Source organism: Neolamprologus multifasciatus, chromosome 13 (assembly GCF_963576455.1).
Source record: "Neolamprologus multifasciatus chromosome 13, fNeoMul1.2, whole genome shotgun sequence".
Lineage (NCBI taxonomy): Eukaryota > Metazoa > Chordata > Actinopteri > Cichliformes > Cichlidae > Neolamprologus > Neolamprologus multifasciatus.
In genome coordinates this window covers 13,893,675-13,919,100 of record NC_140451.1, presented here as the reverse complement: position 1 = coordinate 13,919,100, position 25,426 = coordinate 13,893,675, and the positions used below count along the sequence as shown (strand labels likewise).

The window sequence follows — 25,426 nt, the reverse complement described above, 5'->3', positions numbered from 1 at the left end:
AGGTCAGCATAATGTGCTGCAAGTCCAACAGACGCAAACTTGTTATGATGTGTTAATGAGAATAAAAGTTAAAGGAAAAGGACATGCTGTATACACATATATACAGTGCAGTTGGCTTCTTTGTGTCTATGTCTATATTTATTTACTCTCCGGATTACCAGATCAACTGAACTGGACGATTCCTTTTTAAAGGGGTTCCATCATGCTTATGTCCATCTCTATATTTTTATTTTTGGACTCTACTAAAGCTGCTCGAAATTATCCTTATTCATCTTACAACTGGCCTTGGAGCCAATTGTCAGTTCAAGCTGTTTTAACTCCTCTTTCTTTAAACCATCTTTTTTCTGCTTGGCTTCTTCTCAAAAAAAAAAGGTGGGTGTAGAAGGTGGGTGAGGTTTTCTTATAGCCAGAGCTGGATATCTCTTTCTTTGACATCTTACAAATTACAAGAGTACAAAATAAGTCTGAAACTGAATGTTCAGCACAGTCTAAGATCTGAGCTTTTGGCTCATAAGGATTACGTGCACAAACACTGACACGCTGACTTTATTATCTCAAACTCTACGCATGTTTAATCTGGAAAAGCGCCACTCAAATAGTGTACCTATGACAGAAAGTGAGAAAAACCATAAAGTGTTCACTTCAGTTTAAATGCAACTGTGCTGATCGTTTAATTTCATGGCTTTTTTGTTGATATTTGTGTTGATAGCATTGTATAATTGCCATGATTAAGGCAGGATAATGATGGGGCCTGCGCTCAATGCGTGCTGCTCCTGAGGTTCATCCGTCTGAACCTCCCGTCGGACGCGTCCCCGACAGCGCTGAGCACAGCGGGAGTCTCCTGCCCGGCACACTAGCACCTGGCAGTGCAGGAACACTTGCTGTAAACAGAGGAAGCAAGCTTGTTTTGATATTTTGAGACTGCCTTCACAGTGTAAAGGATTCTGCTAATTCACATGGTCTATTAATACAGTCTTTGCAGTATAGAGCTATGCAGGCATAAGCCCACACACATTCGCCAGCTGGCTCCCAGCAGGCTCCTTTTACTCACTCGGTTGTCCTTGCCAATGAACTTGAAGACGGGGACCTGGTAGTGCTTAGAGAGCTGGTCCTTTGACGAGTACTGTGTCATTGTTTCATCAGCAATACATCTGCGTAGGAAGCCAAAGAGAGAAACTAGAGTCCCACGTGCATCTTAATGCAGTAAACAGAGATCCATAAATGTTTCTAACAAGGCACTTCATCAAGAGATTAGATGCTTCAAGGTCCTGAAAGCCTGCCGCATTTGTTGGCAAACATGAATATAGATTTAGTGATAACCTATTGTGTCTGCAGAGGAAAACTCTGCATTCACTGGAAAAAAAGCGTGTTTCATACATTTTAAAAATTTCGTTTCCATTTTTCTACCCAAAACTATGTGTTGTATTTTTTTCTGAACTAGTCAGAGTACAAGACAGAGTGACATTTTTCAGCTGAAAGAGTGATTTCCGGTTCGATAACTGTTGAGCACCTGATGCCAAGAAGACCTTTATAAGACACAGCAGTGGGATCTCATACTGATGACATTTACTACAATAACTGGAACTCAATGCACTTCTATTGTTAGCAAGGCAGAAACCTCTTTTCTGCGTGTGTGTGTGTGTGTGTGTGTGTGTGTGTGTGTGTGTGTGTGTGTGTGTGTGTGTGTGTGTGTACTGATTATTTCTTCAGACATCTATCTGTCTATCTGTCGCCTGCAAATGTAAAGACAATTTTTAATTTAAAGTAGATTATTGCATTATATCTTTGGCCAGTAGAGGGCTGCAAAACAGACAGTGATTAATTGAAGAAGCAAATAAGGCACATTTCACATTATATATGAAATAAAATAACATGAAACCTACACTCACCCATCTCTGATGAGGTAGTACTTGAGGGCCTGGTCAGCTTTGGGCCCCGGTGTAGCAAAGCAGCTCTCCACCAGGGAAGAGAGACCATCCACTCTCTCCTTAGGCTCAACCCCAAAGAAGAGGGAGTCATGCAAGCGGAGCTGGGGTGGGGTGCGGTAGGCCTCTGAAAACTGGGCATCCTTAAAAAGCTCTAGGGAGAAAGTGAAGACCCCCTCACTGTGGCCCTCCAGCTCTAGGGCTGAGTTGCGCTGGCTTGCCTGGTATCCGTCTGAAACCTGATATTCCCTGGGGAACTCACAGGTAACTGGGAGCACCAACTTGCCGGTGCGGACTATTAAGTCCCCGCTGCTTCCTGGGCTGCTCCTTGGGAGACCTGTCACCAGGTTGGTCCCTACAATCTTATTAGCTGTCACCTGAGAACGAACATTTATATTACATTAATGGGTTTTTCAGTTAGTAACAAGCTTGAGCAACTCATATTAAAGTGCACTGCTCATTTTTCAAAGCCTTAGGCTTACATATTTAACCCAGGGCACATTCTATCAAAAATTCCACACCAGTTCCTCTGACCTCAACTACTGTGCCACATGTCTTGAGGCTGAAGTTGATGTTGATGTGTGTGCCATTGGAGACACCCCGACAAGATGAGTTGGAGAGAAAGAGCTCCAGGCCGCCTACAAGGTCCTTAGGAACTGATACTGTAATAGAGCTGGAATCACACTGGACAGGAACTGCAGAGGGGGGAGTCAAAGATATCACTGATTCTTTATAACACTATAAAACAGAAATCGCCAACTATTACATGGATAAAACAACAAAAAGCTGCTTAAAATGATCTCACAGTTGTGTGATTATTATACAACAACATATGCCACATCACACAGTATGATGCCCTGTGGCGAGAAGTAATGATACAGAAACCAGTAAAAGCAAGCTGCCCGAGTTCTATCAGCAGAAAAACAAGGAGCAACTACAGGAGCCAGGATGAGCCATCGAACTACTGACCTTCCAATACGTAGACGACCAGCTCTATCTCCTGAGCCACAGCCACCCCAAGACACTGCTTCATTCTACCACTAGTGGCCGCTTAACTTTTCTTAGTAGTTTCTACTGATTTATCACTTTCTTGCTGGAAATTTCTGAACATGTGATGCTGTTTTGGCAATTACACCATATTTCCATAAACAAAGATTTGCTGGTTCCAGCGCCCCCACTGTGAATATCAGCATCATTCCTTTTATGTTTTCGCAAACTGTTGTTCAAGAGATTTAAATCCGAAAGCCTTGATTTTGTTTGTACTCTTTTGACAATATTAGTGCTTGATCACTGAGAAATAAATCAAGAATAAAATAATGTTTATAGGTGAATGTTTTTGCATTCTGACTTAAAAGAACATTTTTTTCTTGATTTATTATCTAGTGAACTGTTAATCAAAAACTTAATCTGCTCAATAAACCATAATAAAAATGTTTTTTTCTTTGGAGTCTTCTCCAAAAAACAACAAACAGACAACAGACAATTTTTCTTGATTCTCAAAAAAGGCTCTCTAGAAAAGGCCAATCATGTTATTCTCTTCAAATATGATTATAGATCGTCCCTGACAACAGTAATAATAAAGACGTCACTTATAACTTGAAGAAATGCACTCACCTTATATCTCTGCTGAAAAATCAGATGAGATAAATCCAAACATGTATCTTCACGTCTGCTTCTTTTTTTGCCCGATTGATTATCTATCACCAATATCTACCATTTTTTTTCTCACTCACACACACACCTTGACACGTGCGCTTGTCCTCTCCCAGCTCCAGTCCTCTGGGACAGTGGCACTGATAGGAGTCCAGCAGAGCGGAGCAGCCATGACTGCAGCCTCCATTGTTAACATGACAGCCAGCTATCTCTTCAACACAGAGAACAGGAGAGTATTTGGAGGTGTGTGTGTGTGTGTGTGTGTGTGTGTGTGTGTGTGTGTGTGTGTGTGTGTGTGTGTGTGTGTGTGTGTGTGTCCAGTTTACTCATCTCTGTACAACACATACACATAAATGCACGCCTGTGCTTGTACCTCTACAGGTGCGTCCATCCTCATCCAGCACACGGCCTCGTCCGCACTCACAGCGCCAAGAGCCTTTGGTGTTCACGCATACCTCTGCACAGCCACCGTTGCCCTGATCGCATTCGTTCACATCTGAGCACACACACACACAGGTTCAGATATTAATATCAGATGAGTTTCGTTTTAAATAACTGAGCAGCAGATGGGTAGAGTGGAGTGTATCACCTTCAGGCTTAGGAATGATACACTTACACTTAGGAATACACTTAGGAATACACTTAGGAATGATACATCAACTTTAAAGGACTTTAAACCTGCATTTATAATCCTGAGAGGCCCAGTAAAGAAATAATGATGGATGAAATAAAAGTGTGCGGTGAAACAAAAGTGAGAGTGCAAGAGAGCGAAGAAAGAGTGAGCCAGAATGAAGAAATGAGAGAGTAATTACTGAGGTGAGGACTGGCAGATTTGGTAGATGGATGAATAATGAGATTATGGTAAATTTCAAACTGGCCAGGCTGCCCTAGCATGCCTGTCAACCATCATTAAGCCCCAGTATGCCACACACACAAACACGCACACGTACACCTGCAGATGCTCACCTTTTATACCATAAATCAGTATTTTTAAAATGTTTGATTGCTTCTGTTGCTTTTTTAAATCAGGCTCTGCTCCTTAAAATAAAATAAGCGTTATTTTAATATTAATACTCTAAAGAAGTTGTGATAGGCTCATTAAAAATAAGTAATGAACAGTGAAAATAGTTAAGAGAAAGATTACCAGTTGAACAATTTGGGGATATGAGTGAACCAACATACAAGATAAGACTTAAATATTAATATATTTATATTTGTATACTTTAATACCTTGGTATACCAATCTCTTTGTGAATGAATGTCTTGTGCAAATGATCGTGCTATAGGTGATATAAATACATAGAGCAGCAATCATCACCCTACTTGCCACTGGATATTACGTTGAGTAAATGAGGAATAACATAGGAACAGCTTAATTAGAAAATAAAACAGTTGGGTGAACCGACTGCAAATCCAGCTGGATTGATTTTTCTTGTTGTTTTCCATGAAACATGTCCAGCCTATCTGTCTTCCGTGTTCCCTCGCTTATCTCTGTCTGTTGCACAACTTATCTGTCCCCTCCACTTCCTCCCTCTCTGCATGTCTCACCCAGGCATGTTTGTCCGTCTGGTCCCAGGACATTTCCAGGGGCGCAGCGGCAGTCAGACTGCGGACACGTGGGACCCGTGCAATCGGCCTCATCGCAAATATCGTAGAAATCTTTGCAACACACAAAAACAACAAAGTCAGGCTATTGAAAAAAGCATCTCACGAAGCAACAGATGTCACATCCGACATGCTCACTCACGGCCACAGTACACATGGAAGCAGACTGACGGCTTTGGCAGGCGGTACACAAAGTATCCTCCAGGACAGGCCTTCACATCCACAGTGGCGTTCCACTGGCAGCAGTTGTTGCTGAAGCTGGCGCAGACAGGCAGGGTGATGATGCCCTCATGGAGCTTTGGGTGGCTGCCATTGAGCCAAATGGGGGCGTGTGTGCCACAGTGATTCTCGGAGATGCAGAAGGTGGGCATGGCATCCCCGGCCATGCCTGTGAAGCGATACCATTCACCGGAGACGTGGCTGTCACACAGGGGCACGCCAGATGACTGGTTGACGTGGTAGTCTGTGTTCCTCCACGGTTCGTTCAAGCTGATGTACGCAGAGCAGGGGTCCAAGACTGAGGCGGGGTGGTGGGAAGGGAGAAAATAAGCACCACATGATTAGATCCTTAAAAAGTGGGATAAATGTGTTTAATAAAAATCATTTAAACTGTAAAGGATGAATCATTGAGAAAGAAGTTTGGCATATAAAGGCTCAGAAAGAGGCTTTGGTGCACGCTTTATTGTATATTTGAATTCAAGTTAACACCATTAGGTACTTTGCCCACTTGACCATTTGTTACCATGAAAGCTTTGGATTGGCCAGATAGATGGAAACACCTTAATTGGACTAAAAGCCAACAAGCTGTCCTCAAAGGCCTCTTTAGCCAATGAGTTCTGTCAGTGGTGACTCTTTTCACTACTGGCAGCAGAATCAAGAGAGAGCGACTGAACAGGGAGAATAAACAAAGTGCAGGAAAACGATCAATAGTATTTCCCTCCTTCATGCCCTTTTTAACAGTGTAATTAAGGGGCAGACATAAAACAAAAGGTGACAGCATGAGGGAGTGGGCAATGAGAGGAAAAGAAGGGTTTAACAGACAGTATTCGCAGGGTTGAATAAACAGACAGACCATGGCTTTGTGTGTGACACCTGACAGAACGAAGCTGACCAGAGACGTGAAGGCAAACACATACAGTACAGTGCAGACTGTGCTATTTGTCTAATTTTGTGACTATATAGGCCTCCGCCAACTAATGGACAGTACATCTTGTCACCACGCTGCTCAAGTAAAAGCAGACAGATCAATCCGCAGTCTGAGTCTTCTGACAGCATTAATGGCCATTTCTGAGAGACGTACGACTGACCAAATGTGCCCCGGCTCCAACAGCACAGAAGGGGCAAAGGACATAGCTGACTCATGCGGATGTATGCTAATGGGAGCATTAAATCTTCCAGATGGGGCATGAATAACTTAATAAGGCTTTGGGGAGAATATGGAGCCATGTCTGACCTGATCTTGTCTGTACAAATGAAGATGAAGAGCAACAGTGCACAAACTTACTCTCTTTCATATCACTTTTTTTTTTTTTGTTAAAGGTTACAGCTAGTGATATTTTATTAATGTGGACAAAACAAGAATGACCTGATCACTCTAACAACTTCTTGTGTGGCCAAAGCCCGACATCATGTATTTCTCTGTGCCTGGTTTTCAGTAACACTGCTACTCTGCTTAAAAACTCACCAGAGCATTAAATGTGTATAAATCCACAGCGAAAAATAGTACCCAAAAACTGCACTTATCTGACCTTATCTTTAGATTTATGTAAAAACTACAGTAATGCTTTTGGCAGCTTGACCATTAAATTTGACCATTACGCACTCACGTTGCTTTTAATCACAGTAAAAACGTTTTTATTATAGACATACCTGCTTATTTTGGACGTAAGTATATAAAATTGCATAATCCACTTACCTACACCTGCAACTGCAAGAATCTCCAGCGCCAGACCGGTAATTACCAAAAAAATCATGATCTGCTTTCTCGCTGTTGGTTAGAAGATCCAAGCTCAGGCCTGAGTGTGTTTGTGTATCTGCGGCACTTCTGATTCATCTTTTTGAGGAAGTCTGTTTTTAATAGTCACCTCTTATCTTTGTCACATTGTCATGTCCCTCTCTCACCTTGAATCCCTGACCTTCTGCTCCCCAAATCCAGTAACAGGACCATCCTCCCATTGTTTCCATCAGAAAACTATTTTTACACTGCACATGCCTTTAAAATATCCAACACATGTTTTCTGACTGGAGCTTGAGACACGTCTGTCCTTTCTTTCTTCCTGATTTAAAGCTCATTGAAATAACGAGTGATGATCTAATCTCGAGGAGCGTTAAACCGATCTGATTAAACTGCTTAGCGTCGCGTTGAAGCATCTTTCACTTCAAGGTGGTGACGGCGAGGTTTTCACACTCAGATTTTAGCGCAGCGAGACCTTTGGTGAGGACAAACTGATCCAGCAGAGTGAACGTGTGCTCGTAGGTTTTCCAGTGGAGGCCAAAAAAGTATCTACAGCTTTGCCCTTTTCATTTAAAACCTGCAGAAGCCAACCTGAGGCTTGCAGTTTTTGTGTCTCATTATGTAATTAAGTCAGTGGAGACATTAATCCATGAGGTAGTTAGAAGAAATGAGTCAGAACACTTAGCTCTGTAAGTAAGACGTCGTTAGTCCTCCTGGCTGCAAGTCTCTGGAGAACAAATGGACTGAATCAGCATTGTATTTTAGAACAGTGCAGGAGTTTCATAAATTATATGTTTATATGTATTATAAAACCGTATTTGCTCCTTTATGTAATGCTCTTAATTTTTCCTATTTAAAGGCCAGATTTTTAGGCTTATATGTGGACAACTGAGTCATAATCTGAATAAGTTACTATAGTTTGACTTCTTCGTGACTTTGCTTAAAAGGATTGCCTTTGCCTTAAGGATCAATGCTTTCTTTTAGGCTTGATTTTTAATATTATGGCCTTAAAGAGGGTGACATGATGGTGGTTAGCACGGTCATTTCACAGCAAGAAGGTCCGGGGTTCAACTCCAGGCTGGGCTTTCTATGTCGAGTTTGAATTTTCTCCCCGTTTGTGTAATTCTTTCAAGGTACATTGGCTTCTTCCCACAGTCCAAAGACATGCATGACGTTAGGTTAACTGGCGATTCCAAATTCACCATAGGATGGATGAAGCAAGCTGAGTTACTGATGATGAATGGATGAACTCCATTCATGGACGCAGATGAGCAGATTGGTGACTCGTCGAGGGTGTACCCTCCCTCTTACCCTATGACAGTTGGGATAGTCTCAAAACCTCCCTATGACTCTAAAACGAATAAGCAGAAGATGATGATAAAGAACCACACACCTCTGTGAGTTGGTCAGTTTTGTTAAAGCTGCACTGCCGGATCCAGTTCCTGACACTAAATCCCATTTATGATCCTTTAGCCGAGATTGACCTGTTGGATTTTTAACTAAATGAGCAGCTAGGTACTGACCAGAAGGGTCATGAAGATTAGAGATCACATTTAGTTTGCTCTCAAGACAATTGTGACAGCTCTAATGATTCATTTGGATGAAACTTTTTTATCAAGATGTTTTGCAAAACTATTGAGACCATGACCTTAGCTGTATTTTACTTGTGAGCAGACAGGAAGTTATATGTCAAATGTCAACAACTGAACTCACACTCACATTGGTCACTGTGAGTGTGTTTTTCTGCTGTCATTAGCATTTAGCTTAAAGCAGGGATGCACCCAAGTGTAACCACACAGCGATATGGCTCATGGCTTTTCTCAGGTTATTCAAGGGAAATGATTCCTTTTATGCTCTAATGATCAAAACAAGATTGAAAAAGCACCAAAAATAAAAACAAGAGTGTGTTCATTCTCAGATCTATCTCATAGGATGTCCTGTGCAGGAAGGGCTGAAGGCCAAGGAAAGTCTGGGGAAGTCATCGAGACCTCGGAAAGCATCTCCTTGTAAACATCAGCAGCGTTACACATTAATCACAAATTTTAACCGGACCACTGGTTCCAAAAACTGGATAAGGATTTTATTGATAATTGAATTACATTTCTCTTTTATACATATTTCATAAATGATACAGGATTTTACATTTTCCTTCCTTTTTTTCTTTTGTTTTTTTTTTGCCAACATTACAGCATCATGTCAACAGGAGAAAAGAAAAAGTAAATAAGAGGTCAGAGTGAAGTACGAGATCATTTTCAACCCAATAATCTGCTTCATTCTTCAGGCATTTAAAACAAATCTTATTGTAAGTGCTCACACCCACACAACAAAGAAACAAAACAAGAAATTCAGAACATAACAAATTCAAAACATTGTAATAATGTGACTTTGGAGAAGAGAAAAGGCTGGGGGTTGATGAAAAAGAATAACAGGAGGGATACGAACCGGAGATAGCCCCCAATAAGCTAAGAGAATGCACCTGCCACTTTTACTTTGGACTCCAAGACGAGAGGTCATAAAACCTCTTTTATAGGTGGGTTTTTTCCCATTTATTGGGGAGCTGAGGGAAGGGATTTAAGGGAGTAAACAAGGTGAAGATGGGCTTTGAGCATTTGGTTGGCCTGGATTTAAATCAGATTTGGCAGGGCAGATTCTAAAGACGCAACCCTGCCCGCTGCCCTTTATAACTAGGAATCTCTACAAACAACGTTCTTAAATTATCTTTGCAGTTATTTTGATAAATCATCTTTTTTTAATTTATTTTTTTTAACATATTTCCCATGTAAACATACATTCATGCAACACCCTCTTTAGAATAAAGTTTCCCTATATTTGATATATTGTTTTAAAAAAAAAGTTTTTAAAAAAAGGCAATAAACGGTGGATGGCATGAAAAAAGAAAAAGGAGGCTGTGACGATGATGATGATGATGGAGGGAGTTGTTGTGTAGAAACAGCAGAGGGGAGGACTCTCACCTTCTGCAGAACATCTCCAAGGAAACACCATTTTCTCTTTGTGTGTGTGTGTGTGTGTGTGTGTGTGTGTGTGTGTGTGTGTGTGTGTGTGTGTGTGTGTGTGTGTGTGTGTGTGTGTGTGTGTGTTCAGGACAGACAAATTTAAAGCTGATGACGGCCGTAAAAAGGGATGAGGGCCAAATTGATTTTTAGCGCTATTGACAAGCAGCAATTAGGAGCAAAGGACTCATGAATATGGTGATGTGCACTTTTGCTCTGCGTGCACTAGACATGCAGGTTCAAACAAACACTCATGTACACAGACACACACACAGCAAAAAATTGATTTCCACTTCCACAGAGTGAAATTTAACCCTTCTTCGTGGGAAAAAAAAAGAGAGATTAACTTTCTCTTCTTATAGTTTTTCCTATCATGTATCATGTTGCCGTTCACCAAATTGCTACATTGTCAAAAAAGTTTAAATAATTAATGATCCAAAAGGCACCTTTTCCCTGGGAAGTAAAACACACACACACACACACACACACACGGTAACAGTTTCAACTAAAAATCCTGCCTTGAGATCTGCAGGCCTAACCTTTGATTTGACCCTAAAATCATGCATTTTAATATAAAATCTGTATTTTAACACAAGCATCTCATCAGTAGGATTTTGCCAACTGTTCACACACAGGCACAGGATGATCTGGAGCTGAAGTCCACGCGTGCCTCCCCTCTGCAGAAGTGAAGATAACTGGCTTTGAGAAGCTATAGAGATGATTATGGGGGGAAGAAAAGGCCACCAATCCTCGGCCTGAACATAAATTTATATGTGAACCTGGCAAAGGTTTATTCCATGACCATCCCCCCTAAATAAAAATGGACAACATAAATATATGGCTTGTACAACCTCTGAATAAGACTTCAGCTTGATGTGGATGACTCTTTAGCAAATGTGCAAAACAAAGGTGTCCAATTAAGTACAAAATTGCAATAATGCTCCTACACATTCACAGATTTCTACTGAGGGCATACCACAGCATGCAGTCTACCCCGCCTTGCCATCAAGGGAGCAGGGAGGGAGGGGCATTACAGCAGCAGTGGGAGGAGAACACTCTGGATTTGTTTCTGAATGAGAAAACCTCTGTGACTTCAATGCCATGACACTTGTTTTGTTGTTGGATGGAGCTTTTATTTTGTGATTTTATTTGGTAAGAGAAAGAAAAAAAACCCACAAGATGGCGAGACAACGGTTACTGAGCTGCAGGGAGTTTTCTAAAAACCTCTAGCTATTAAGGAAGTTTTTGTAGAAGCCAGTTCATCAAGTGTATTACCATGCTTGTAAGTTTGTCTGAGGCAATGATCGGTAAAGATTTCAACCTTGCCGTTATGTTAAGCGTTTCTACAGCAATTGCTGCATTCAGATAATTAAAGAATCAAACAGCGCCCTTGTATTTGGATTCCCCCCAATCCCCTTGGCAGCCATGCAAACGAGCCTTACATCCACCCTGAATGCTGTTACTGTGGCATATACAGTGTGCATTTGCCATGAAAATGCATAAAAACTGGTAGCTTTATGTATGTACTGCATATAGGGCGATGCTTTTTGTGTGTGTGCGTATGCGACTAAGTGTGCGTTGGACTGTTAGTGGGCTTCCTTCATGGCAGGAGATCTTTAGAGGGTGTAAGATGAGCTGTTTGATGCCAAAAATTTTTAAAAAAAAGAGGTTTGTTGTATGAGAGCTCCTCCCCCCACTGAAAAAACTAGCCTCTGGTCATCTGGTTTATTTGATTGTATACATATATATTCATATTTTTCCATAACAAATATACTATGGCTTTCAAAATAAAAAGTGCCAAAATATTTTTATCATTTTTTTTTCTTTTTGTTTTTTTGTTTTTTTGGAATAAAAGAACACACAGTGATGTTGTTGTCGGTAGTACTGTCATACTTGCGCAGGCTGGGCCGCTACAGGGCGTTAAAACAGGAAGAGGATATGAGGCGTTTTCAATCCTGCGTCCTGCGAGTGGAGACGGACTCCTGACGAAGGTCAATCTGTGACAGCTGTCCGACACCTGGAGGAGGCGCGGCTCCGAGAGGGAGAGGCAGCAGGAGTCGGCCACAGGAAAAACGAAGGTCTTCCCGATGGTGTGACTGCGGTTGGGATTTCTTGTAAACGTGTCCTCGCAGCCTGCCCCATCCAAGAGGAGGCGTGTGTGTCGACAGTTTGACCGCTAGAGATAGAAGGACTGCGTCGCCGTGGTAACCCGCAGGGCAGCCAAGGTCAGTGTCCCAAGGTAGCCTGAAAGTCCTGCCAACACACACAGACACACACACAGCTACCCCCGCTGTGTGTTCCTTGTGTTCTACAGGTGTAGTAATTCCCGTTTCATCCCTGGAGTTACCTGCCGGCTGTCCCTCTGGAGACTTGAGGCATATCCATAGTGGCCAATTTAATGCTATCGTCATCATCTTCCTTTTCCATCATCCTCAGCATCCATCAGCTGTGAGACGTTTTCAGTTCTTGATGTTCTCACCATCCTGTTTTTTTCGCCTTTTAGCAGTTTTTGCTTGCAATTCCGACTAGAGGTTCCAGTCGGGAAAAGAAAAAGAAAAAGAAGAACCCAAAAAAGAAAAGGAAAAAAAACCTCCGTCAGAGAATAAAGGGATGGGATTATCGGGTGCGGGAGGGATGCAGGGATGGGGGACTCTAAGAGGAATGGATGGGAAAGAGGGAGGAGGGTGTAGGACAGCAGAAGAGAAGAGGAAAAAAGTGGGTTGCAGGAGCTGAGCGAGGGGGAGGTCACTCTTCCCATCAATTTTTGCTGTCGGTGAGCTGCTGAATCGGGAGCTGGAGCTGGAGCGGGTCCCGTAGACGCTTCAGATCTAACTCCACCTGAAGAGGATGGAAAGTGAGAGAGGAAGATGAGGGAAGTGAAAATTCAAATAAATAAATAAAATGTGGCGGGGTGGTACAAATCCGCATGTATCCCGTGGCACAACAAATCCGAGAGCTGAACTGCAAAATGTGTGAATCCCCAGTGCGACTGCAGCACTGGTTTTACATTACAAAACACCCAGCTTTCAACCGAGCAACTATACCTCAGCGATATCATCCTTCAGCTTGTTGTACTTTGCAATGTCGAAGCGTGTCCTTTTCACCCCCTTGTGGAAGAACAGCAGATACTGCCTGTCTCTGGCGTCGGGATAAACGTACTCCTGCAGGTTACAGAGACACGCAGTCAGAGCTGTGTGTAAGAGGACCCAGTTTATCAGAAACCTTCCACCTACTCATTTCAATAGGAGTGAGAAAGCCAACATCAAATTGGCTCCATGTCCTTGGATTTAAAAATTTATGGTAATTTTATGAATGCTGAACACATTTCTGAAGGGCGACGATGTCACCAGGCTTTAAAACGGTTTTTAAAAATCCATTAAATTTCACAAGTGTGATGATTTCCTGGGTGGTTCTTAACAGATTTTCGGCATAACTGGCCTACAATGAGTCACACTTTTTGGTACAGCGAAAGCACAAAAAACACAACAAGTGTGGAGACTATAAAAAAGGCTTTCAATACAATAATATGAATAGATCTAATCTATTTCCATGCTTTTTGTCAGGCACCAGTGCATGATTGTTAATTAACAAAACAAATCAGCAGGGAAAAGGAGTAAATCCACATATTTGATCAGGTTCTATCAAAGCTTAACTTTTTTCTATTATAAGTGACTTCAGTGGTTAACAGAATGTAAAAATATTTAATAGGAACACTGCCTGAATGCCTATTACATCTGTTTGAGTTTGTCTTTGGATGGCATTTCCATAGATCGAGAAAAAAGAGAAACACATCCAAGGCACTCCATTCGCTTCATGCCTTCACTCTGATTTTCAGATTTAATCCACTGCTTTGCAGCATTCAAACCATTTTTAGGTTGCTAAACAGATTTCTCCTGGTTTTCCACCAGTATGAATCTCCAACATGGATGCTTAGATCATGTGATAGCTTTCATGTTCACACCTTGTTAAGGCCTTTACATCTTTATCCAAGTTTGAAGACTGTGGTCTTACCTGACGTGTTAGAACGAAGTAGGCATACATGGCCATTGCAGTGCCGTAAGTGATGAAGTAGGTGACCGGCTCCATGATATCCCAGGAGTACTCCCACCAGGTTAGCCTGGCCAAGATACCAAACTGGGTTGCCATATACGCCATGCCACCCCACAACACCCAAGTGGTGCGTCGCTCTGCCTTCTTATTCAACTCCTCCTTCACCTGCACAGGAGATAATACAGAAACCGCACATGCGTTCACAAGCGGAGCACATAAAACTACTTTCCATTAGGTCAGTAATTCCCTTCAGTACACAAGTAACAACTGAATAACAACATTTTAGTTATATTAGCCATGTCGTGTGAATTGTGACTGGGGTGATATGCTATACTAGTTACATAACAGCTTCTTGTCTCCCATGAAAAAATTAAATAAAAGCATGCAGGTCACTTAATTTCAAGTTCCCTGATGTTGTGGTGAAGATTAATAGTCTTGTAGCAGCACAAATTTCAATATTACAGCACTCCAAAACACGTTAAGAGAGTTAGACCTTCTCTAGGGGGCGGAGTTGTGAGTTCAGGTCCTCCAGTCGTCCAATTAGCTGACGCTCTTTGCTAAGTTGGTGCTCGTCGATGCGCAGCGTGGTATAGAGCTGCTGCACCAGAAACTTGACATCGTTCAACTTTTCCGCCTCCTCGTGGGGCAACAGCTCTGAAGTTAAGCACACAAATGCAAATCAATAAACAGGCTTCCCACATGCTGGCAATAAAATCCTGACTTCCTCTTATTGGTGACGCCCCCTAAGGCAGAATTCAGACATAAGAATTTCAGGCTTCAGTGGTTGTGCTTCTTATTATGCTAAAGCACCTATCACCATGATCACTGCAACCCCCAAAACACCTGCCACACCCACATCGCAGTGTTACACGCCATGATTGAAATCTGCCTAACAATGAACAGCAGAGGCTTTGCCGGTTCTCACCTCTCCTCGGTGGCCGCACGAGGTGTGTGGTGTCGTTAATAACGAGCTTGAAATCATCCAGCAGCAGGATGTCTATTCCTGTGGAGGAGGCAACCCTCGCCCCATCTGAAGAGAAAGAGAAATGGGGAGGAAATAAGAGAGGGCTTACGCAACAAAAAGGTACTGGAACTAAAGGTTATGAGGTTTTGTTCACTTGTGTGTGTGAGCATACCCATGGAGTAGATGGCGACCCGGTCGATGCCTCTGTCCTCTGCCTGGAGCTGTTGGAGGAAAACTCCCACACAGTCGCTGAGAGGCTTGAGGGTGAACTGACAGCGCTCTCGTCTGGACGGCAAACTGACTGAGATCACCGGCAGCCCGTTCTGATACACCACCGTCACCTCTGTAGGGGTCGCGAGGAAGAAAACAGGGACGGGTCGAACGTCACAAAAGCAGTAATCTTGCACAACCTCAATGCCAAAAAAATTAGGATGCTGAGTAAAATGGAAGTAAAAACAGAATGCAATGATTTACAGTATGTATGCAGTTTAGCATCATCTTGCTGAATTAAACAAGATCTTCCCCGGATTGGAGCACATGCTCCTCTAAAACCTGTGTATACCTTTGAGCATTCATGGTGCATTTCCAGATGTGCAAGCACTAACTCCCACATATCATCAGAGATGCAGGATGAATCTTTTAATGATATTATATACTGCAGATGATGAGATATCGCAATTTCACGCTGAGGAAAATTATTCTGAAATTTGTAGGTGCAGTTTTTTTAAGGACTCATTAACCTCTTCTGAGAAACTCAGCATCTCTGAGATGCTCTGTTTATGCCCAATCATGTTACTGACCTGTTGCTAATTAGCTGAAGAACGCTCCTCCAGCTGTTTCTTTTAGTACTACTTACCTTTCCAGGGTTTTGTTGCTCCCATTCGAATTTTTTCAAGACATTTGATATGATTCTATGGCGTATTGTGAATAAAAATATGGTTTCATGAGATTTGCATCTGTGTCCCAACTCCTTTGGAACTGTGGTTATAAAATGAGGTTACAGAAAGGCTAAGAAGCGTTAATGAGAAGCAGGAGTCTAGTTATTCTTGATTTACTTTGCATGGCTCACTACAAAACATCTAGATGATACCATCTGTGGCCTGATTGATATATTGGCATTAAACAGTTTGCCCAGCAAAGTAGTGGTATGGAGTCAGAGTTCTGATACTAAGTATCTAATTAACTTAAGTGCACTGCAACAAAACTTAAACAACTGGTCCAATATATGGACATAGAAACCTTGGAAAAAAAGATTATCTAACAAGAGCATTTTGTCTAACTGCTCACTGGACTGTGGTTATCCGGAAGGGCGTCACAGTAGCCCTAACTGGGCGCATCACAACACTAAACATAAAACTCAGTGACCGTTCATTAAACATTAACAGATCTTGCCATATTGGAACACTGGCTCCATTTAACGTATCCAATAAGACGCTGCAGTCAATGTAATTCATCAACAGGTATTTATTGGCTGAAATTATCTGGTACGAATTCGGAGGCAGTGTAGGGGTGGGTTCCCACAGACAGCATGCTTTGACTGGACGTGTGTGTTGACCAAGTTGTGATTAGGAATGGAATTCGATAACTGGTTCCAATTAACGATCATTTCCAAGTTATTGTAAATGCATGCATCCAAACTTGGTTGTAACCATCAACAATGACGGCATGTCAATGAAAATCTTTTTTTTATTCAATTCTTGACATAAGATAGTAAAATAGTTGTACTGAGAGCTGCATTAATAATTGAGTCTATGCACAATAGATAATGGCATTGCTGTCAAAAAAATCGTATTACTCTTAGTACCTAATTTTTGGTTTAGCACATCTACCATTTGTCAGTAATCAACACAGGACTAGTAGCTACTTAAAGACATACACTGCTCGCTGCGGTTTGCCAAAATAAGCCCTATTCAGGCCATCTGTTCTGGAGAATCAATACAGCCTTAACATTGCGAACCTGTTCCTGACAGGACTGCCGATGATTCTTTGAAGCCAACTATTGATGTTTCTTATTCCCACATAAAAGCCTGAAAGACTTCTAAATCATGCGCGTGTGGTGAGGCTGAATTAAAAGGCCTCGAGGTAAACACCGTAGTTTATTCATTCTTTGAAATTTTTTAACTTTCCATAGCCGAGAAAAAGATGGAATCACTTAGTGTACCTGGGACTGAGTTCAAGTTTAGGATTCTGTGCGTTTTCGGTGCCATCTGTACACCCTGCTTTTTTCTTCCATCACTTTTGTCCCAAACAGCTGAGCCCACACTCGGCTCACTGGCACTCTCTGCTAATATAAGCCTGTAATATGGCTCTATTGGTCCATAACCAAACTACTGTTGTAATGAGCCTGTGCAGCTTATACCATTATCATGCTGAGGGGCCTCTAAAGACAGACACATGAATCAAGGCAAGGGGGCTGCGAGCCCATAGGAGATATGATCCGAGCCTCCTTGTTGCTACTGCACCCAAAAACCTCCGCCTCCTGCACAGGCCCACTGCAGTGAATCAGCAGATATCTCCCCAGGTCCACACCAAGAAATGAAGGACGCTCAGCTGGCACAGGCAGCGCCAGCCGGGCTTCTTTTCCAGGTGTCACATTTAAAAGACACTAAAGGTTCAGACGTTTCATTTTAAGACTGTTTCTTCATTACAGTGACACTTTGCCCCGAGTGCCCCCCTCTCCCGCACACGTTCCCTTTGTCCTCGTTTATCCTGTCATCGCAGGAGCATTATTAAGAGTGCAAGGACCCCGTGTCTATCTTTACTACAATCCTACAGTTATTAAGGCACGCTTTTAAATGAATTCAGCCTGTTCTGCAGTGCTGCTCCCTTTCTCTTCCACCCTCTGTTCACACTCTCCATCACTCCCGCCTCTCACACAGACAAGCAGATGCTACCCCGAGACTGATTCCACATTAATGACTTCTGCCTGTTAACTCCAAATGAGCCTCTACTCTCCGGCTGATGCAGAATTTCTCGCATTGTTGTTTGGGGTTTTCTCCTTTTTTGAAAAAAAAAAAAAGGAAGGGAAACCTCTCATACAGCTACGAGTGCTGCGTCTGGATTTTTGCTGGTGAGCGTGTCAGGTTAACGATGCAGTAGGAAGGGAATACTTACCCTCTGGAGCTGCAGAGGAACACAACAGTCTCTGGCCGTGCCATGAGGGGGCGCCCCTCCAAACCTGCAGACAGGAGGAGAAAGTGGACCAAACTCATTACTTTTTGCCTTTTCACTGTTTGTTCTCACCTGGCATGCTTCTTTCAGCCAACCACAGCTGCTGCTGCTGCTGCTGCTGTAGATCAGCGTGCAGCACCCAGCAATATGAAACTGCCCTAATCAATGCCGCTTACTTCTCTAATTGTTTATTTCCGAGAGTGTTGTGTTACACAACGGGGACCGCTTTCCCATTTTCTAAAAATGCTCCCATTTGCAGACAAGAGCCACGCCCGAGTAGGACAAATTAACCGATTTAACTGCGGCTTTCTTGTCACAGAAATACTTCTGAGTGTTCATATGTTTCAAATTACCGGCGCTACATCATCCAGCCCAGGGCAAATGGCAGGCGGGCTGCTCTTCTTGTTCTTAAAAAACAAAAACAACAAAACGAATGAACAGATGAAGATGAGACATCAGGAAAAAACAAAACCAAAAAAAACACCTCTGGGGACTCATAACTTCTGGACAAACCACTTGTGACTGTACCACAAAAATGCTCAGTTTTCTGCACTGTCCCTGACATCGGGGGCCCAGATCTGTGCAACTTTTAGGGTTGCATATGAATGTATACACTGTGTACAAGTATACAATGTACTGATGCCTTGTAACATCAGATCTACGATACACCCACACTCTCTGACCCTTACTGATCCAAACCACAACAGCAGAGCTTCAAAGCTCTCTCAACTGCACTGATAGTCACAGAGTGAAAAGATATCTCACAGGAGACGTGTATCTGTGCATCTGTGTTCGTATACTTTCACTGCAAACAGATCCTTTCTAATTCTGTACAGCCGAGATAAACATGCTCCGTTTACCAACATAATTTTTAATAATGGACAAAAGCAAGACGGCAGCAAAAAGAAGTCAGCGGTCCGGATAATAAAGCCTGATTTTATTATTAGTCAGCAACACAATTATCCCAGGTCTGTCTGCAATAAGGCTTTCCCACAGATTCTTTAAGTATTTACAAAGCTTTACATTGTTGTTCATGTTTGACACAGACGGCCTGTGTCAAAAGGTTTCCTGTGACTGACAGAAAATAAATAAAAATAATTCTGTGAGCAGTTGGGCCTCTTCAAAGGAAGCTGACTGTAATCCGACCACCAAACTGAGACACAGAAACTCAAACCCAGGCTTGCTGTCAATCAGTGACTGCGACTGCCAATCAATCAAATGCACAGAATGATGTTGATCTGGATAAAGGATGGAGATGGTGTGAGAGTAAATGCCAGCACTGCAGCACTGCAGAACCTCCTCTGTGTGTGTGTGTGTGTGTGTGTGTGTGTGTGCGTGCGTGCGTGCGTAAGTGCGTGTGTCCTAAATGAGAATACCAATTGCCAAGCACCAAGTAGAGCCCAAACAGTGATTAGGTTTCTGATCAGATGACATGCTGAGAAAGGGCTTTTGGCTCATCTGGAATAACTGCACAGTCTGCAGAGAGCATTCCAGCACTGCTTTGCTCATTCATTAACTTCAGCTATTCGAAAGCCAGGAAGATTTCACGGAGATACCCACAACAGCGTCATCACCAGCCCACGCACCCGCTGGCACAAAGCGCCATCACAAACATATGAAAATACGGCACTGGCACGCGTGCACGTCGATCTGTGGAGTGACATGTATGCGTGGATATACCTCTGTGTGCTTGCAGGTGGCCGTGTGTGTGTGTGTGTGTGTGTCCACCCGTCTGTTCACCAGCCTGTTTGTCAGCGGTAGTTGCAGTTGCAGCGACTGAGCAAAGCTCCCGCGCCTCCACTCCCCTCGGCACGCGGCCACTGAAACGCTGCCTGCAATATTTAACAGCGTAGCAGCAGTCAACAGCACAGCAACCTTGGAATCAATGTCACACGCGGTGAAGGGAGAGGGGGAGAGACAAAGAAAAACGGGCTGAGGAGATGGGCAGACGGGCCGCGAGAGAGGGGGAAAGAGGTGTGGAGAGACGGGGAGAATGAACGTGAGGATAAATGGAGGGGTGGCGGGGGAGCGATGGAGATAAATGGAGGCTGGAGTAAAAACGTGCGAGTCACAAGCGCGCTTGCGTTTCAGACCATGTGCTGCATATACTGTACCCTGCAGCAGACAGTCCCTCCCCACCCGAAACGTGACCGTGGAGTGTGTATGTTTGGCAGGGATGGCGGTAAGAAAGAGAAGGAAGACGAGGGAGGGAGGGAGGGAGGGAGACGGAAAGAGAAAAGCTATGAGTGAGAGGAGCACGAGAGGGGAGGGATGGGGGGAGTACTGCTGATCACTGCAGTAAAGGAATCCCTCGTCTAGAAAGGGGGGTTGCCCCTTGAATTCACCCTCCCTCCCTAACCGCCTCCATCTCTGTCCGACTCACACAGAATTGTGATGTGCAGGTTCTGATCTCCTTCAACTCTCATCAGCACCATGCTCTAACCACTGCTGCTTTTTACCACAGTCCATATGTGCACGTGTACATTTTGAGTGTACTAAATTCACAGCAAGCAAACAGAGACCCAGAAGATTACATAATAAATTCCTGTAGAAGAGTTCTCATATTACACAGCAACAGTGAAGAGGCATGAAACCGATCTGCAGCGAAGATAAATCATCCTCACAGAGAACAACCTCACATACAAGCGCCAGGCTTCAGGATGGAGGAGGGCGGGTGCACGGGTTACTACATGCATCGCTGCTACATCGATATCATCCCTCCGCTATGTTAGTTGTGTTTGATTCCAGCAGCATAATGATGTTCTTGTTTTTAGTTCAGGTCAGGTGATGCATTTGGAGAAATTTGCAAGATTTATTAGCTTCCTCCTCCTCCTCCGGCGCAGCTATACAAATTCATAAGCTGCTAGCTGAGCTGCTCTGAGGGTGGGTTCACACTACTCACTGATGGTTTTGTTCATGCCAGGGAAAAAAAAGAAACAGGGCTATTTTTAGTTTGATATAAAGAAATCTGGTTATGCTACATTTGGTAACTGACTACTGTGTACACAGCGTGCTACTTCTGTGGCAGTACTCGACATTTTTACCCACAGCCCCACCAGATGAACTCAGCTACTTCAACCCCGGTTGGAAAACCACAGCAGTAGCTTAGATGTGTGGGCAGCACTTCTTTTGTTTAAGCATTGCTATTGCAACCGAATCTAAACCCAAGATGACACTGCATTTTAAAAACCTCTTCATCCTTGCAAACACATCATTTTAACTCCAGACACACCGCGGGGAAATCACCAGCTCCCGAGCACAGCTGCAAAGTGTGCCTGTGTGAGCCTGCGTGCAAATGTGTTACAGACACCGGCGCTGAGGAATAATGTTGGTGACATAATTCCCATTTCACGGTGCACTTCTGGAGGAGTGGAAACCTCTGCCATTTATCTGCACAATGACTGCATCCATCTATGTGGTAATGTGCTGTCCTGGGTTGTGGCTACAGAGCAGATAACGTGGGCACATTCGTAGCACCCATGTCGATTCAGTATAAAGAATAGATTCATCCTGGGCTTCATTGAGCATACACACTGAAATGACCTTTTGTTTTTTTAATTTTATGCCTGCATATCAGACATGTCCTTATTTATGTCCATTTTTACCAGCACAGAATCAGAACACACAGTTCAATTTTGCAGTAATCATTCTATCATTCTGATAGACGAGGGTCAAGGCGAGATGAAGATCTGATTCCTGAGAAGCTGAAGTTTGTAGGAGGTCACTGCACAGTGATGTGCAAGAGTCTTACGCTACTCCTTATTTCTTTATATTATGTTAGGAAAATGGGAAAAAGATGCAGGGATTCACTGAAATGTGTAAGCATACAAGCTTGAAACTCTTACAAGCTTGAAAGTCAGTATTTGGTATGACCACCCTTACTTTTCAGCAGTCTGCACTTTCTTAGCAAAGCTTGCTTGTAATTTCTTTAAGTAGTCGTCAGGAATAATAGTCCACTGATTGTGTTTTTCTTGGCAGTGTGTTTAGTATATTGTTCCTCACAATTTCCCTTAAAAATGGCTTCTTAAAAACCGCTCTTCCAAACAGTGATCAGTGACCATTTCTGATGAGGCTTTGGTGAGCAGTAGATGGAGCAATTGAAGGGCCAGATGCATCTCTCAGGCCCTCTGTCAGGTCTTTGCTGGATTTTTATTCTATTTCTTAAATACAGGACTTTGGGTTCATGTGCTGTAGACAGCTTTTAAGCCTGTCACTTCATTTGTCCTCCACTTGTCCAGTTTCCTCAAAATGTTTAACATCCTTAGATATGCCAAGTTTTCAACTAATAGTTCTTTAGAAATCATTTTGCTGGTGCAAAAATATTATTTAATTCCTGTCAAACTATGCCATTTTTTTTGGCATTTTTTGTAGATTTGCTAAAGAAATTGAAAAAAAAAGTTATTTGTTGGAGTTAGAAAGAAAAATAAAGATGGTCAGGTACAAGAACTGAATTTAAAAAAAGAGTGCAAAAACAAAAAACAAAAAATAAAACATGTTGTCCAAAGAAAAAGTTTGAATACATTCAGAACTGTTGTTCAAGAACACTGACAGGAAAGTCTGGCTCCTTGGAAGTAAAATATCAAGAAATGAAGGGTGGCTCAAGACTTTTGCACTACTGTTTGCTAAATGAGAATGTGCACATTGCACATTGAAGAGACAGGTCAGGGCATGCAGGGGGTTGGCAGTGAACGCATCGTGTCTAAGAGGTGCACCCGAAATGTTCAACACTTAAAACAGGGACGAATGTGCCACCAGTTTGCAATATATCACAAGCAAAAAGCAGCGTCACCCATGCTGATTCAGCCTTACAGGGCCGCTCCCAGGTGGAATCTCAGAGAAGGCAAATGAGGTTTACGAGGTATTAAATTGAAAATCCACCACATCTACCACCTATCTATCACCTGCTAGAAGGAATGTCTGTGCACAACGATCACCGTTAAGATTTCCGAGTCTTTTCTGAACCTCGTGTTTCTGGTTTTATTACTCTTTTATAGCATATTAAGAGACTGCTGACTGGAACAGCTGAAACCCCTTTCTTCCGCTCAATCCCAGGAATGTGAAGAATGCCTTATATTCTCAAACAAGTAATTAAATATCGACTCAATTATGTAAAAGGACAATTTTTCTATGAATTTCTATATTCACTGTTTAGATGAAAGCATTTTTAGTCAAAACGAACAAAATGAAGCCATTTAAAGTGATAAAATAAAGCATTTTTCCACACAATGAGCCATAAAGTTAAACTTAAGGTGAACTGACATGAATGGGTCTTTAATTTATCAACTCATTAATTACGGAGTGTCTACTAACGAGAATGTCTTTTGCAGAGCCCAGAGGCATCATTAACGTAGCAAATCCAGAAAAATCCTCATCAGTTTATTATCAAATTATTGATTTATTCTTGAAGTGAACAACAATAAACAGAACAGAAAAAAAAAGCCATCTCATGCTACGTCTACTTTCTATGTTCTGCCCTAAGGGCAAGATCTCATCCGCTCGGCCCCTTGAAGCCCAGATTTCTCCACTTTGAGCCTAACAAGTTGAAAAGCACAGCTGTGCCCCTTCCAAGGCTCTCGCAAATCACTGTGGGCACACAAGCGAACCGTCCCACCCCTCAGAAATACGAAAGAACACATACACCTCGATAAGGTGGCCACTCAGCAATTGCTACAGAAGGAAGCGGATTTGAGAACAGTGTGACAGCAATCACCGGCATTTTTTCCAGCCTCAGCACAGACGAGCTTATGTAACAAAGGAAAACACTGCCTTTTCTCTCGGCAGTGTTCCTCGCCCAGTGAAAGCCATTAACAGATATGAAATCGGCAGTCGCATTCTTGAACGCCTCGGTATTAAGTAATCGCGACTCGCACGCCGACAGGGAAACCGTGTCAGAGCAGAGTGTGCCCCACAAAAGCCCGTGCTGATCAGATCCCTGCACTGCAATGCAGGGTTGATAGTGAAAGCAACCCTCCCCTGATTAGGATATCCAAACATCAAACCCCTCCAAGATAGTTACAGCAAGACATAAATAATTCCGGCTTAATTGCTCATTCCATTTCAATAAACTGCCTTAAAGGACTTGAACATGCTTTGGATAATTAATTCCAGCTCATGGCCCGCTTAATCCACGAGATAACATCTCAGAAGTGAATGAATCAGATTGTTGACGTGCGGGCCCAGTTTGACCGTCATACCCCTATCACCCCCCACCCATCCTCCCCTCCCTGAGACCAACAACACTAGAACCTGATGCATTATTAAACAGCAGTGCAGGCTTTCACGCCTCTACTTGGAAGACAACAGCTTTCAGCTATTGTGCTCCACAGCGGTGCTCCTCAAAGGATTCGATCCCGACGAGAAGGACCGGCACTGTTCTTGGACTCACATTTGAGAGTATGCAGAAATTAGTGCTTGCACACACATCCATGTGCGTGTGGTCAGTGCGACGGCACACCGAGACCCTCTTTGATGGTTCATGCACCATATGGCACTAGCTGCTTGTGTCAGTGTTAATTTTAGTCACACAATACTTTTCCTCTCAATATGCTGTTTCAGACTAGTAGGTGGAACTTTTTTCTTTGTTGTTTTCATCTTTTTTTATCTCGCCCCCTCTAGCTTTATTTTTCTTCTCTTAGAAATAATTGAGAGTATGCAAATCCAGTTTTGCCTACACACAGTTTACACACTGGCCCTGATCTCACCGGTGACCTTAACAGCATCGATTAAACCTCAAGAGTGTGGAAAGGTGGAGGTCTGTAGCTCCTTCACGTTACACGTACCACACGCGCCGATCGATGCCGCTGAGTAAGCAATGCTCAGTTCTTATTATCTTCCCAAATTTCCTCCTCCCATCACCAGCGGCGTTGGGAGTATTTTTCTTATCTGTACACACTTTCCACCGTTATAGGACCCCTCTGCGAGCAGAGCTACACTTTGCACTGGCATTACCCAGTTTCTAGGCGCATTAATTATAGATGGGTAAAACGGTTGTTTTGAATTGAGAAATAAAGTAGCTCTCATTTGTTCTCTCCAAGACTGCACAATGCTCCTCTGTGGCTACCACACTAATTGTTCCTACGGCTGCTGCTTTGGG

The 25,426-nt window shown here is 42.9% G+C and overlaps 2 protein-coding genes across 4 annotated transcripts in view; both read right to left on the bottom strand.

Annotated features, from left to right (window-relative positions):
- Window positions 1-22: 22 nt before the first annotated feature.
- Window positions 23-9,070, bottom strand: oit3 (oncoprotein induced transcript 3). The gene is made up of 9 exons (XM_085181972.1): window positions 7,099-9,070; window positions 5,326-5,700; window positions 5,127-5,237; window positions 3,952-4,074; window positions 3,667-3,789; window positions 2,460-2,620; window positions 1,890-2,302; window positions 1,052-1,151; window positions 23-881 (listed from the first exon to the last, which is right to left on the bottom strand). Exons 1-9 carry the CDS (start codon window positions 7,154-7,156, stop codon window positions 729-731), a joined length of 1,617 nt encoding a protein of 538 aa, XP_085038098.1. The 5' UTR covers window positions 7,157-9,070; the 3' UTR covers window positions 23-728.
- Window positions 9,071-9,983: 913 nt separating this feature from the next.
- Window positions 9,984-25,426, bottom strand: part of mcu (mitochondrial calcium uniporter) — a 57,941-nt gene continuing 42,498 nt past the window's right edge. For all 3 annotated transcript variants that reach the window (XM_085181978.1, XM_085181980.1, XM_085181977.1), the window contains 7 exons: window positions 18,277-18,340; window positions 15,335-15,505; window positions 15,124-15,228; window positions 14,692-14,852; window positions 14,160-14,363; window positions 13,193-13,309; window positions 9,984-12,986 (listed from right to left, as the gene is read on the bottom strand). In XM_085181978.1, the coding sequence (XP_085038104.1) occupies window positions 12,906-12,986; window positions 13,193-13,309; window positions 14,160-14,363; window positions 14,692-14,852; window positions 15,124-15,228; window positions 15,335-15,505; window positions 18,277-18,340 (903 nt within the window). In that variant the 3' untranslated portion in view covers window positions 9,984-12,905. The remainder of the gene's footprint in view (window positions 12,987-13,192; window positions 13,310-14,159; window positions 14,364-14,691; window positions 14,853-15,123; window positions 15,229-15,334; window positions 15,506-18,276; window positions 18,341-25,426) is intronic.

Coding starts and splice junctions, on each gene's coding strand:
- oit3 (XM_085181972.1), bottom strand. CDS start 7,156: ATGATTTTTTTGGTAATTACCGGTCTGGCGCTGGAGATTCTTGCAGTT. Junction 4,075..5,126: donor AGACGGACAAACATGCCTGG/GTGAGACATGCA, acceptor GTGTGTGCTCAG/ATGTGAACGAATGCGATCAG. Junction 1,152..1,889: donor TACTACCTCATCAGAGATGG/GTGAGTGTAGGT, acceptor CTTCCTACGCAG/ATGTATTGCTGATGAAACAA.